This window comes from Mastomys coucha, unplaced genomic scaffold (genome assembly GCF_008632895.1).
Source record: "Mastomys coucha isolate ucsf_1 unplaced genomic scaffold, UCSF_Mcou_1 pScaffold22, whole genome shotgun sequence".
Classification (NCBI taxonomy): domain Eukaryota; kingdom Metazoa; phylum Chordata; class Mammalia; order Rodentia; family Muridae; genus Mastomys; species Mastomys coucha.
Window position 1 is genome coordinate 24,214,224 of NW_022196905.1, and position 12,571 is coordinate 24,226,794.

At 52.1% G+C, this 12,571-nt stretch overlaps 1 protein-coding gene across 11 annotated transcripts in view; it reads left to right on the forward strand.

Annotated features, from left to right (window-relative positions):
- Camk2b (calcium/calmodulin dependent protein kinase II beta) overlaps positions 1-12,571 on the forward strand; it is a 93,466-nt gene that overhangs the window by 51,346 nt on the left and 29,549 nt on the right. For all 11 annotated transcript variants that reach the window (XM_031339775.1, XM_031339772.1, XM_031339774.1 and 8 more), the window contains exons 3-4: positions 1,867-1,926; positions 9,819-9,873. In XM_031339775.1, coding sequence (XP_031195635.1) covers positions 1,867-1,926; positions 9,819-9,873 — 115 coding nt within the window. The remainder of the gene's footprint in view (positions 1-1,866; positions 1,927-9,818; positions 9,874-12,571) is intronic.

The following is a 12,571-nucleotide window of genomic DNA, read 5'->3' on the forward strand; positions in this document are numbered from 1 at the left end:
ACTCAGAGATCCTCCTGCCTCTGCCTCCCAAGTGCTGGGATTAAAGGCATGTGCCACCACTGCCCGGCTCACATTTGAACTCCTAACACATGATGAGCCTTAGGGACTGTCTCTGAGCTTTTGAACAGAGAGAGACACACAGGATGCTCCCCAACACCCCCACTTCACCCCCAGCTGCACCTGCTTGGTCAGCTGGCACCTCATAGTGGGGCTCAAGTGTATTTTGTAAGAGGAGCCCAGTGTTTGCTGGGGTGGATGATCTCCTTGAAGGAGTAGGGAGGCCAGGGCTTCTGGTGACACAGTGGGGTAAGGCCTGAGTCTGGGGGGTAAGAGAGCCTCCTGAATTTGTTCCAAGGACATGTCTGTTGTACGCATAGCTCCTTGAATAAAGTACAAGTGTGTTTCCACAGTGGTCTGTATCCTGGGCCATACTGCCCACCTCAGGCATCTGACCACAGAGAAGACTCAGCCAGGCCTGTCTTCCTGCAGGTGGACAGTTTGCTCCAGCACTGTGGGCCAGAGACCCAAACTTGCACACACCTAAACTGCCTTTTTAAACAGGTTCGTGCCTGCATCCTTCCTTTTCTGTTGGTCCTAGGGAGGTCCCTTGGTGAGGAAGGCACCCCTCTGAGGTTTAGATTGGCATATTCATTATGGGCTGGACATTCTGGGAGGGGCTCAGCACTCAGCAAGAGGTAGGGGTTCTAAATGCCGATTCCACCCCCTCCTGGTCCCACGCCCCTCCCAGTCTTGGCAGGGAGGCAGCTGCTGTCCTTAGTGCTGAAAAGCCTGCTTTCTCTCTCTCTCTCTCTCTCTCTCTCTCTCTCTCTCTCTCTCTCTCTCTCTCTCACACACACACACACACACACACACACACACATACACCTCTCTCACACATACACACATCTCTCTCACACACACACATCTCTCTCACACACACACACATCTCTCTCTCACACACACACACATATCTCTCTCACACATACACCTCTCTCTCTCTCTCTCTCACACACACACACACACTTGCACACTCATGCACATCAACAGCACTAGTTGGGAAGACAGAGCAAGAGCTGGGTGAGAGAAGCAAGCCGCTTCCTTGCTGGCCTGCATTCTTCTCTGGCTGTGGGTGTGACCAGGTGCAGCCCTCCATTCTACACAGGGGCTTTTGGGGGTAAGGGATTCTACTGCTATATCTATCAGCTTTTAAAAGCTTCCTGGCACTTTTTTTTTAAGAATATAAAAGCTCTACCTTGTCTGTTGCTGCTCCATCTATGGGGGCTTAGGGAAGGACTGCCAGAGGAGCAATAGGGACTGCTGGCCCTCCAGGAGACGGTGGGTATTCAGCAAGTGAACTACCAACCAACCCCTCAGTGTCCAAATGTGCAATGGCTGGGTCTCTTGGAGCCAGATCCCATGCCTAGTGTGTCAAGGAGAAACAGTGACCTCTGGCCTCTGAGGACACATACTTGCTGCCACCTGGCAGATACACGTTGTTGAACAGACTCCACTGCTGCCCAGAAGTGGAATTAGAAGAATAATTAAGTCAGTGTGTCACTGACAGACTTCCCGTTCTTTGCATTGTTGGAAGCTCTCAGACCAGAGTTAATGCTTCTCGCTGCCTTCTGTTTGTCTCTGTCCCAGGTGCCAGCTGATTATGGCCCTAGGTACCCACAGTCTTCCTTTTCCTTACAGCCAGTCAGGTGTGTGCTCCAGAGGTCCAGAGACCTCTTTTTATCAAAACATCCCTGGATAGCCTATGGTTTGATGGCTGCCACATACACTGGGGGACCTATCCTGATGTGGCAGCCATGAGTCCCCAGCTGCTCAGACACGAGGTGACACCTTGCCCTTTTCTGTTGACAGATCACCAGAAACTGGAGAGAGAGGCTCGGATCTGCCGCCTGCTGAAGCATTCCAACATTGGTGAGCACCCAGAGAACAGTAGAGTGGGTGGTTCTGAGAATGCCTATAGAGATATTTAGAACTCAGAACTGGGGACCAGTGAGCTATCCAAGCTTCACACATGCTGTGAGTGTCCGGAGTCAGGACTGCTGGCCGCCAGTAGGAAGTGGGGGATTCAACAAAAGCCTGTCAGCCCCATCTGCCCATTAGCATAGATGGGAGCCAAGACAGAATAGTCACAGGATTCTGGCTCCCCTTCCAAGCCTTGGTCCCCAGAAGGCACAGCTGCTCTGCCAGTCAGGCTCCTTCCAAAAGCCCAGACAAATGTTCAAGGAGCTGCAGCGACCAAGGTTGTGCTGACCTGGGAAGTTGGCTCAGATGTCCCTGGCCACTCAGTCCTTCCCTGGCAGCCATGGCAGCTATGACAAGACCCTTGCTATGCACGTACCCACAGGAGTGCCTGTTCCTCCCTCTAGAACCGAGGAAGAGTCTAGGAGCTCAGATCTTATCCATGCTGTGGAGCAACTGGAAATCCCTTGGGTGTGATGGCAGATTCAGGGCTGACTGACCTCCCAGGCACTGGGATTTAGGAGGGCGTTCCTGGACTCTTCCCTCCGAAGTTTCAGTCTTGCCAGGATACAGTCCAGGAATCTGTTTTAAAGGGATCCCCAGGGACTGCGAGGAATGGCTGGATTGGGAGCCTGGCTTCTACATCTCTTTCCAGAGCAGGAGCTGAGATAGAGAAGGAAGGTTAATCTGCTTTGGAAATGTGGGTGTTCCTGCTGCTGCCCTGCTCCCAAGTGCTGGAGATCCTTGGCTGGCCACTGACCCAGACTGAGAGCGGCATGGGGAGAGATATCTCCTTCATGTCTAAGGCTGAATCTTAGCCACCAGTTGATGGATTCTAATCTCTTAGTTTCAGAGCTCCACCGTTGTCTTTGTTTTTCAAGACAGTGTCTCACTGTGTAGTCTTGGCTGGCCCTGAGCTTGCTGGGTAGGCCAGACTGTCCTTGAACTCATAGAGATCTACCTGCCTCTGTCTCCCAGGTGCTGGGATTAAAAGTGTGTGCCACTGCACCCAGCATAGGGCTTATCCTCTTGATAGGCAGGTGCCTGGGCCTGCCCTGGAGAGCTGACTTAGGAAGTCTGGATAGGCCCGGGAACCTGGATCTCAACAGTGTCTATAGGACTGCTAGGCCACGCCACTGGGTGCCTGTAGCTGAGTACCAAGAGTCTGACACCTCACCACAGCACCTCTTCTTGGAGATCATGGGAGATGGCACCCCAATTCAGCTCTATCAGTACCTCTAAGCCCTTGCTTACCTACTCCTGACTGGGCAGTGCCCCAGAGCTGTAGCTCCCTCCGCCTATGTCGTCATAAACTGCCTCTTATTTGGGTGAGTGCATGCCCAGATATGTTTTAGGTTATTTTGTTTAGTTCTTCAGTAAGATGTCTCCCAGTAGCCTGATGTGGTCCCCAGTGGGTTCTGAGCAGTGGCTTGGCTCCGGCTTCCTGTGTGGACTCAGGGGAAGGAGACCATTAGAAGTCCTTGCAGCAGCTTCATTTCAATCAGGTTGCCACCCAAAACCAGAACATTCCAAAAGACGGACCTGAGACTATGAGGCTCCTGTGGAACCCTCTCTGAAGATCCAGGGGCTCTCTGAGGAGAGGGGGAACTATTAGAGTTATCTCTAGCCTGACCTTGCTCCGCTCATCCCAGCCCCACTTCTACATAGAAAGCTATCCACAGGCCACCCTGGGACCATTAGCAAGTGCTGGGGGACAGGTGGGAAGGTAGCTCTGGGTGGGAGTTCACTCCAGAAGCAGCCTATGGCAGACTGAGGAGGGGAGAGACCCCTCTCTCCCCATGATAGTGGGGATGCTTCTGCCTGTCTCTCAGGGACCTGGTAGGATGAGATGAGATGACTCACAAAATAAAAACTCCCCCTAGGGGAGGCAGTATCAACTACAAAGTTCCCTTTCAGATGCCTGAATCCAGTCCCACTCAGACTCTCTGAGCAGACTTTCCTGGTGGAAGGGGACACAAATATCCCCTTCTCATAGAGTGGTTCCACAAGTATGGTATCCATCTGTGCTGCAGAACAAACAACCTCAAAGTCTTCGCCAACCAGCCTGGGTCGTCTGTGCTCTCTCGAGTAACTGAGATGGCTGGCAAGCCGTTACAGAACTTGTGGGACCCTCTGCAAAGTGCTGATGTGTGTCCCTGTTTAAAAGTTATTAAGAATTTCACATCAGGGCTGGAGGGATTGCTCAGTGCTCAAAAGCACTCGCTGCTCTGCAGAGAACCTGAGTTGGATTCCAACACCAATGTAGCAGTGCATAACCACCTAATAACTCCAATTCCAGAGGGGTTCCAATACCCCCTGGCCTCTGTGAGCACCAGGTAAATACTTTGCATACATAGATACCTGCAGGCAAAGCGCTCAGAAATAATTTGAAAAAGGATTTAATTTTTTAAATTAATAATTTAAAAAAGGCTTCAAAGCAGCACCAGGAACAGGGCCCCTCTGGAGCTATCCAGACACCTCCCCGACTGCAGGCCTAATGCACTGGCCTTGCCTAGGGCAATGGCGAATACAGCCTGGGCTATGTCTATCCGGGGCTTGACTGGAACCTTGGAGTTAATTTCCAAGATGGCTCCTTCTACAATCTCAGTTCCTCTCCATAAGTTTCTCCCCAGAGCCATGTAAGCTTCGTTGTAAATGGCAATAGGGTCCTCTAAAGACAGTGATGACAGAGAGAGAGAGACAGAGAGAGGGGGGAAGGGAGAAGGTAGAGGGGAGGGAGAGACAGAGATAGAGGCAGACTGACAGAGACAGAGACACAGAGAACGTAAGTGTCCATTGCTGTGAGTTAATCAACAAGTAAGGAGAAGTATGTCTTAGCTCATTGTTACAGAGATGTCAGTCCAGGAACTGGGGAGGTGGCTCAGTGGGTACAGTGCTTATCTATCACAGGAGCCTGAGAATCAGATCCCCAGCACTCATGTAATGCCAAGCCAGCATGGCACCAGCCTACAAGCCCAGTGTTCAGGAGGAGGGGGCAGGCCATGCCCAGAGCAAGCTGGTTGTCTAAAGCAGTGTGCTCTGGGTTCAAGTGAGAACTCATGAATAAGACTGAGAGTAATTGAGGAAGACACCCGGCATGTTGCACCCACAAGTGTGAACATGCACACACATATGGATAAAGTCCATACCCATGCACACACATGCAAAGTAAGTTACAGTCCATGATTTCCTGGCCTGGTTGCTCTGGGCCTTTGGTAGGAGCAAATGTTGGAGGAGACCTGTTCACCTCACACACGGAAGCTGAGAGCAGAGGGAGAGAGGATAAGGGTCCCCACTGATCTAACTCACCTCTTAAATAATCCATCTCAATGGTGATGTGTACTGGAATCAAGCCTTTGACATGTGGGCCTTTGGGGGACACTTCCGAACATAATATGCAGAGACAAAACAGAGAAAAAGAGACCAGTATGAAACATGGAGACAAAGACAGAGAGAGAAAATGAAGAATGTGTTGCCTTTCAAAATTATGATAAAGAAATATGTGACATATTCCTGTGTAGACTCACAGTTCTGTGGCATTGACTATATCAACAGTGCAGTGGGCTCACTGCTTTTAGACAAACCATTTTCCTCTTTCCCATCATCTCTACCCTCGCTAAACAACTCCCCATTCTCCTCCCCCTGTCCCTGGGCCCAACATTTTGCCTCTGTGTCTGTGACTGACCAATCTCAAAGCCTCATAGAAATGGAGCTGAGGCATGCATGGTCTGTCCTTCCATGACTGGCTTATTTCATTGAGTATTGTGCTCTGGGGTCTCCTCTTCTTCCTCTTCCTCCTCTTCTTCCTCCTCCTCTTCCTCCTCCTCCCCCTCTTGCTCCTCCTCCTCTTGTTCCTCCTCCTCTTGCTCCTCTTCTTCCTCCTCATTTTTCTCCTTCTCTTCTTCTTCCCTTTCCCCATCACCTTCTTCCTTCTTTCTCCCTTTCTTCTGCTTTCTTCTTCTTGAGACAGGGTTTCTCTATGTATCCTACAAACTCTTTCTGTAGACCAGGCTGGCCTCAGAGATCTGCCTCTGCCTCCCAAGTGTTGAAATTAAAGGCATGCATCCCCACACCCAGCTAGAATTTCTTCCTTTTGAAGGCTGAATGATATTTTGTTTGTCCATCCATCTCTTGATGGACACTTGGGGCTACTTCCTCCTCTTGGCCATTGTGACTGCTGCTGATCTGATGGGGTACACAGGTATGAGTCCCTGCCTTCAGTCTGCTGAGTATATGTCTGGGGGCAGCTTTGCTCACATGCAAACCATTTAACCCTTTGATGAACCATGCACCTTCTGATGATCTAGTTTGCATGGTATCTGTCCTACATACTCTATTTGAAGCCCATAGCCAGGGCAATCAGCTCCCATGGAGGAAATGCACTGTAGGGTTATTTTGCAGCCACCATGATGAGCACCTGAGGCTGGGGGTCTAGTTTCTACCTGCTGAGCTGTCTCATTGTGAGTGAGGCTTATGACCTTACCAGGACCAGCCATTAAATCAACCCCTCAACTCCCAGATGCCAGCTCCCTAGCATCTAGACAGGGTTTGGCCAAGTGTTTGCTCTAGGGTAGACCAGTCTCCTTCAGAGTGAAAGAGAGTGTTGGCTAGGTGCAGCACCCCTGGGTGTGGTCCAGCCTTTGGAGTGGAGAGGGAGAGAGGGGAGATCTGATTTGGGTCACTTGCAATAGCAAGAAACTTTGCTTAGATGCCCCTCTTGGGAAAAGGCCTAACTCACTCCCCTGGGTTGTCTGGAAAAAGGTGAAGGAACAGAAGAACCTCTGTGTTCTTGGACCCCATGCCACCCAATACAGGGTCCCCAGGTGAAGGGGCTTCCAGACTAGGTTGTGACCATCCGGTTAGCATCTGTGTGATCCTTATCCTTGAGCACAGACCGTGTATGCCTCACCTGGATGTGTCCCTGAGCTCAGCAGCATCCCCAGGGAGGCTCCAGAATTCATTATTCAGCACATGTTTATAAATGCCTGCCTTTTTTTTTGTGCCAGGAGAGGCAATCCAGGTTGCCTTGGATTGCTTGTAAAAGCTCCAGCCAGGACTTCTGAGAGCTAGCCCACTATTCACATCACATGCTTGACCTGCAGCAAAAGGACCCCCCCCCCCAAATCTTCTAATGTGTGGCTGCTCCAAACTTCTTTGCTCTTAGAAGCTACAACCCTAGCTTGGCTTGGGAGTCTGAGCCCTTGAGCCCTGATGAGCAGAAGGAAAGGGGTCCCCAGCAGCAGGAAGTTCCGCAGCAGAACAGGAAGAGGGACACGGCCATGCCCCTGAATTCCTCTCCCCTGGGAGACCCAGGTGGGTAGGTTGACTCTGGGTGAGATCTGGCACTCGCCACTTCTCTCAGACCCTCCTAGCTGGCCTGGCAAGAAGCTGTGGTGGGCCTACCCACCTTATACAGAGGTCACCACCTCTGCATACCAGCCCATAAAGTGCCATTTACATTGTGTCTTTTAAATAGGTTTTGTCACAATTCTGTCACGTTTTCCTTAGCCTTTTCTGTGAACTTGAATGTGCTGGTTAAAGTTTCTTTAAAGCCATTAAAATAAGAACCTGTTTTAAAAAATGGTGTCCACATACCTATTACCTTAATTCCACATAAACAGAAGCCCCATAATTCCTTCTGCGGGAGGAAACTGAGTCTTAGAAAGGAGATGGGACACACCTCGTTGGTCAAGATGAGCCAAGTCTCTTCGGTCTCTAGGTAGGTGGCTGAGGACAGGCAGCCCCCAGCAGTCTTTCCTGGAGACTCTGGGGGCAATGGGGTAACTCCAAGGACCAGCTAGCCCTTCTTGGAGCACTGTCTTCAAGGACAGATAGAAGAAGGTCCCCCTGGGACTGCTGAGACCCTTCTCTGCTCAAAGTGGCATGTCCCAGAGGGGAGACAGCTGGACCATCTCAGAAAGGCCACCCTGATTGCCACCCCCACCCCACTTCCAGCTAGGAAGGAGCCAGAAGAATGTGCTCTGGCTCAGCCTCAGGGATTTTGTTGGCAGGTCCTAGAAGGAGGCTGCCAGCAGGCAGCAGGGACTCATCTTGACTTAGGGAGACACAGGTCAGCCTAGACAGAGTGGAGGCCCAGGTAGAAATAGAGAATCTAGGGGACCAACTAGAACAGATTTGTCCTCACTAAGGGGCTCTGATAGCCCAGAGAGATAATCAGGATGTGGGTCCTAGAGGATGGGTTGGACAAAGTCGGGGAAGCTATGCTACTGAGCTTAAAGCCAGGAAACAGAGGAGAAATGTAAGGGCCTGCATCCATAGTGGCTGCTTCTTGGCCACTACCATGGGCTTCCGAAAACACTCCAGGCCCCTAAGTGGCCTCAGACTCTGAGCCTCAGTCATCTGGTGTTTGTTATACCACAGTGACAACAGTGACAGACATGGGGCTATGGCTCAGGGCTCACTGACTGTCTCACATAGGAACACAGTTCACAGCTCCCTACGAACAGGGGGTTCTTCCGTATTAAAGAGCTACAGACTGGGCTCAGGTAAGTGGGGCTTCCCTCCCAATTCACATGGCTACTTTGGTGGCCACAGCAGGTGTCCTTTTGTTTCGGATCTCTATGGAGGGCCTGGAGCCTGGTGTACTAAAGGTATACATGAGGTGAAATGCATCATGGAATTAAGGCGCCTGGAACCAAGTGGGGGCGTAGGACAGACAGATCGGAGTTCCTAGGCATAACGATACTATCAGGATGGTGCCTGGGAAGACTAGAGCTAGGAAGGAGGGTGCCAGCAGCCAGCTAGAAACTAGGGCAGAAGGGAGGGTGCCAGGAGCAGGAATTGTGTGGGCTCTTTCTGCCTGAGGTCCTGGAGTCCTGTGGGACCAGGGAGAAGGTGGCTGTTCTTCACTCTCCAGCCTCGTGGCCCAGTCTTGGGTGGTGGAATACTGCAAGAACTTAAGATCCCAAGAGCACCAGGGCCGGGGCTAGTACAGCACACTCACTGGAGCCAGACCCCTGCTCCCACAGCCTCCCTGTGGGCTGTGTGCCCTCGGCTGGTTGGCAACCTCTCCGCTGCAGCTCCCTTTTCTGCAACCCAGAGGGGTGGTTGGTGAGCAAGGTGCTCAGAGCAGCCCTGTCATGCACTGCTGTTCTAGCAAAGGGCAGGATCGGCATGTGGGAGAGCAGAGCCCAGAGTGACTCATTCCTAGAAAATCCTTACTGCTTGGTGCAAGAGTGCAGCCCCAAGCCGAAACCTGGCAGCTCCCTCCCACCATCACCATCATTCCTCAGAACCCATCAGCTCCAGTCCAGCCAAGCCCAGGCAGGACTGAATACAAGTTCAGCAACTGGCGTGGTAATGGGGCCAGAGAGAGGGAGACTCTGCAATCCCACTGGTCAAAAGGAGGCAGAAGTCAAGGTCTGAGCCTCTGAAAGATACCTCACTTGGTGATCCTTCTCAGTGGAGGCCCTGTCCTGCTGAGGACAGTCCAGAATGGAAAATAGGTTTGTTTCCTGCAGAAACCTCTCCCGTGAGGACGTGGCTCCTGTTAGGGGCTCAGCAGTGAGCCTTTGCCGTGTTTCCCCTTAGTAGGGGAAATAGGAGAGCAGAAAGGGGCCAGCGGAAGGGCAAGGTGCTGCCTGGAGCTCCATGGCTCTATAGTGCTCCCTCGGGGCTCTGTGGTGCTCCCTCAGGCTCAGCATGCAGCACCTCAAGCCAGCTCATATCTTCCCTCAGGCCCAGGCAGCTTTCTTATCTTGGGGGAGACCCTGTAGGCCACAGAGAGGAGTCCCCTTCCCCAGGCTTGTAGCACTGGTACTGGGTAGGCAGTAGGGAATATCCTGGGCTGCCTCCCACTCCTCATGACTTCTCTGTCCCTGCAGTACGCCTCCACGACAGCATCTCTGAAGAGGGCTTCCACTACCTGGTCTTCGATCTGTAAGTGCCAGATCCAAGGACCCTTACCTTCTTTTACTCCCTGCATGGGGCCCACAGCCTCCTCAGATTCAGGAGCAGGCTTGTGCCCACATCAGGACACTCCTTGAGTGCACCTCTGCAGGGGGTTACCTCGTTCCCAGCCATATCCAGCCTAGCCAGCGCTGATCTGGCTATGCATAGGTTTTTACCCATAGTCTGAGTCTGACATGCTGAGGATGTCCTTCATGCAGAAAGCTGGTCAGTTGGGGCAGTGGAGGGAAGACCACCGAGAGCAGCCATTCACCTTCCTCCTTTCTGAGGCCTGCCATGCTGGGTTGGGGGCACAGCTAGCTGGTGTGAGCATGCATGTTTATAAGTGTGGGCGGAAGGATGCATGTGCACGCATGTGTGGAGCACAGAGCAAGCACAGAGATGCTTTGTGTAAAGACCATGAGTGTACATGCATGTCTGTTTTCTGAGTGTGACTGGGCATGTTTTGGAGATACAGGCCTGTGTGTGTGTGTGTGTGTGTGTGTGTGTGTGTGTGTGTGTGCGCGCGCGCGTGGTGCATGTGAGTGTGTTTGCATGAGTGTGTGTGCAGTAGCTGAGTGAGAAGGCGTTCGGGGCCAACTCCGCCTCTCACTTCCTGCCGGATTTAGAAGCGATGATCTCATCCCCCTTTACTCTTGGCAGCTCCTGCTAAGCAGCACTATATTTAGCTGTCTGTGAATCAGGGCTGCTTCAGGACCCTGGGCTGGGTGGGGGCCCAGGGGCTTTGGCCTGTCCTGGTGGCCTCCAGGCTGCACAGCCAGGGAAGCCTGGCTCTGGTGCTGTTACCATGGTTACCTCATGCCCTCTGGCTGCCCTTGAGCAACAGGCTGAATGGGAACAGGAAGAGCCTTCCTAGGGCCACCTCTCAGCTCTCCCTCCCTCCAACAGCCCGACAGATGTCCAGGCCATTGGGCACGCAGGACTTAGCATTCTCTACCTTGTAGCATCTTCTGACGAAGAGCTAGGCTGCCCCTGCATGGAATTTGTTTATATTTTCAGCTACCTCTGTGTGTCCCATGAGACCCTGCCTAGAATTATCCACTAGATAACAGGCTGCAGTCTGACTGAATCTGTCAGTCCCATGGTCTGAGGTGGGGCAGGCTCACTTTCCCCCTGTGTGCCCCAGAATCACTCTTACCGCCCTCTCTTCTCAAGAAACAGAGGCCCATGGGCTGAGGGTGGTCATGCCCAGGGCCCCTGATGGCCAATGGATGGCTGCACTTGTTTCGGGAGCTGAGAAGGAAAGAGAGTGGGTCGAGGGAGGGATGGATGTGTATATGTGACACATTTATCTCTCAGATCTCCCAACACATGCCAGGCAGACAGCTGCAGGGAAAGACTGAGGAGGTAGGTCTGGACAGAAGGATTAAATATCCTCCTCTCATACCGCCAGAGCCTCCAGGGTTGCAGGTTCTGAGGTGGTTTGGTAGCACCCTAGCAGGCCTCAAGGCCTTGTCAGTTGGGAGCTCTGCAGGGTTTTGGGGGTTGCTGGTACACACCAGGCCTAAGCATGGAAGTTACAGAGCAGGGCTCCCAACAGGGACCGCACGTCTCCCACAGCAGCCAGCTCAGTAGAGGCCCAGCTCCCTGCCCCATGACTCTTGACCAAGAGATGACCCTGGTGTCCACACACCAATGGGCAAGTGCCTGAACACATGCAGTAACTCAGGGAGTCTGGCCCTGGCATAGGTCTGGCACCTCCAAGGGCATCCTTTACACTACAGCTCCGTACCAAGATACACTGGCCTTATGCCATTTTCTCTGCCCAGACTTGAGTTTTTAAAGCCTGGTTTAAGAATTTTCTTTTGTGCCGAAACTCAAGCTATCAATCACACAGCCCTTACATGGGCTACTGCTGGTCTGACTCTCCTGGTCCACATATGTGTAAACCACACATTCACAGTGTTGCTATTTCCACTTTGCCATGGGCTTTTGATGGATGGAGACAGAGACAAAGGACAGGAGGGTGTGTGGGCAGAGTACACTGCCTGTGTTGTCTATGGTCTCATGGGGACATGAATTCAAGTCTTTCAAGACCTCATCCCACCATGGAGACCAGATCCAGGCACTAAATCCACTGTGTGATGCCTCAGATCTGGCCCAAGACAAAAGGGCATTGAATAGGGGAAGCCAGATAGTCCTAGAATTAAGGGCCACAAAGCTGGTTATAATACTGGGAAGCCCTAGCTCAACAAACCCATGTGCTGCCTGCTCGGGGGAGCCCACTTAGGTGTAAGAAACTCAGTTTTCTCAGGGGACAGGTATGAAGAAGGAAGCATTCAATGCCACCAGGGGTGAACAAGTATGCCCTTGATAAGTTGTTGCTCTAGGGGGTGTGTGTACAAGAATGGAGGTGACAGTGGTGATGGGATGGTGACAGTGATGGTAGCAATGGTGGTGAGATGGTAGCAGCAATGACAGTGGTGACAGTGATGGTAGCATTGGTGGCGGTGGCAATGATGAGGTTAGCAATGATGGCAGTGATGGTGGTAGTCTTGGTGATGTAACAAAGATGAAATGAGAACTGATGGAGGAAGTAGTGGTGGTGATGGCAATGACTATGGTGACAGTGATGGCAATGACTGGTGGTCATGGTGGCAGTGATGGTGATGACTGTGGTGGTCATGGTGACGGTGATGGTGATGACTGTGGTGGTCATGGTGACGGT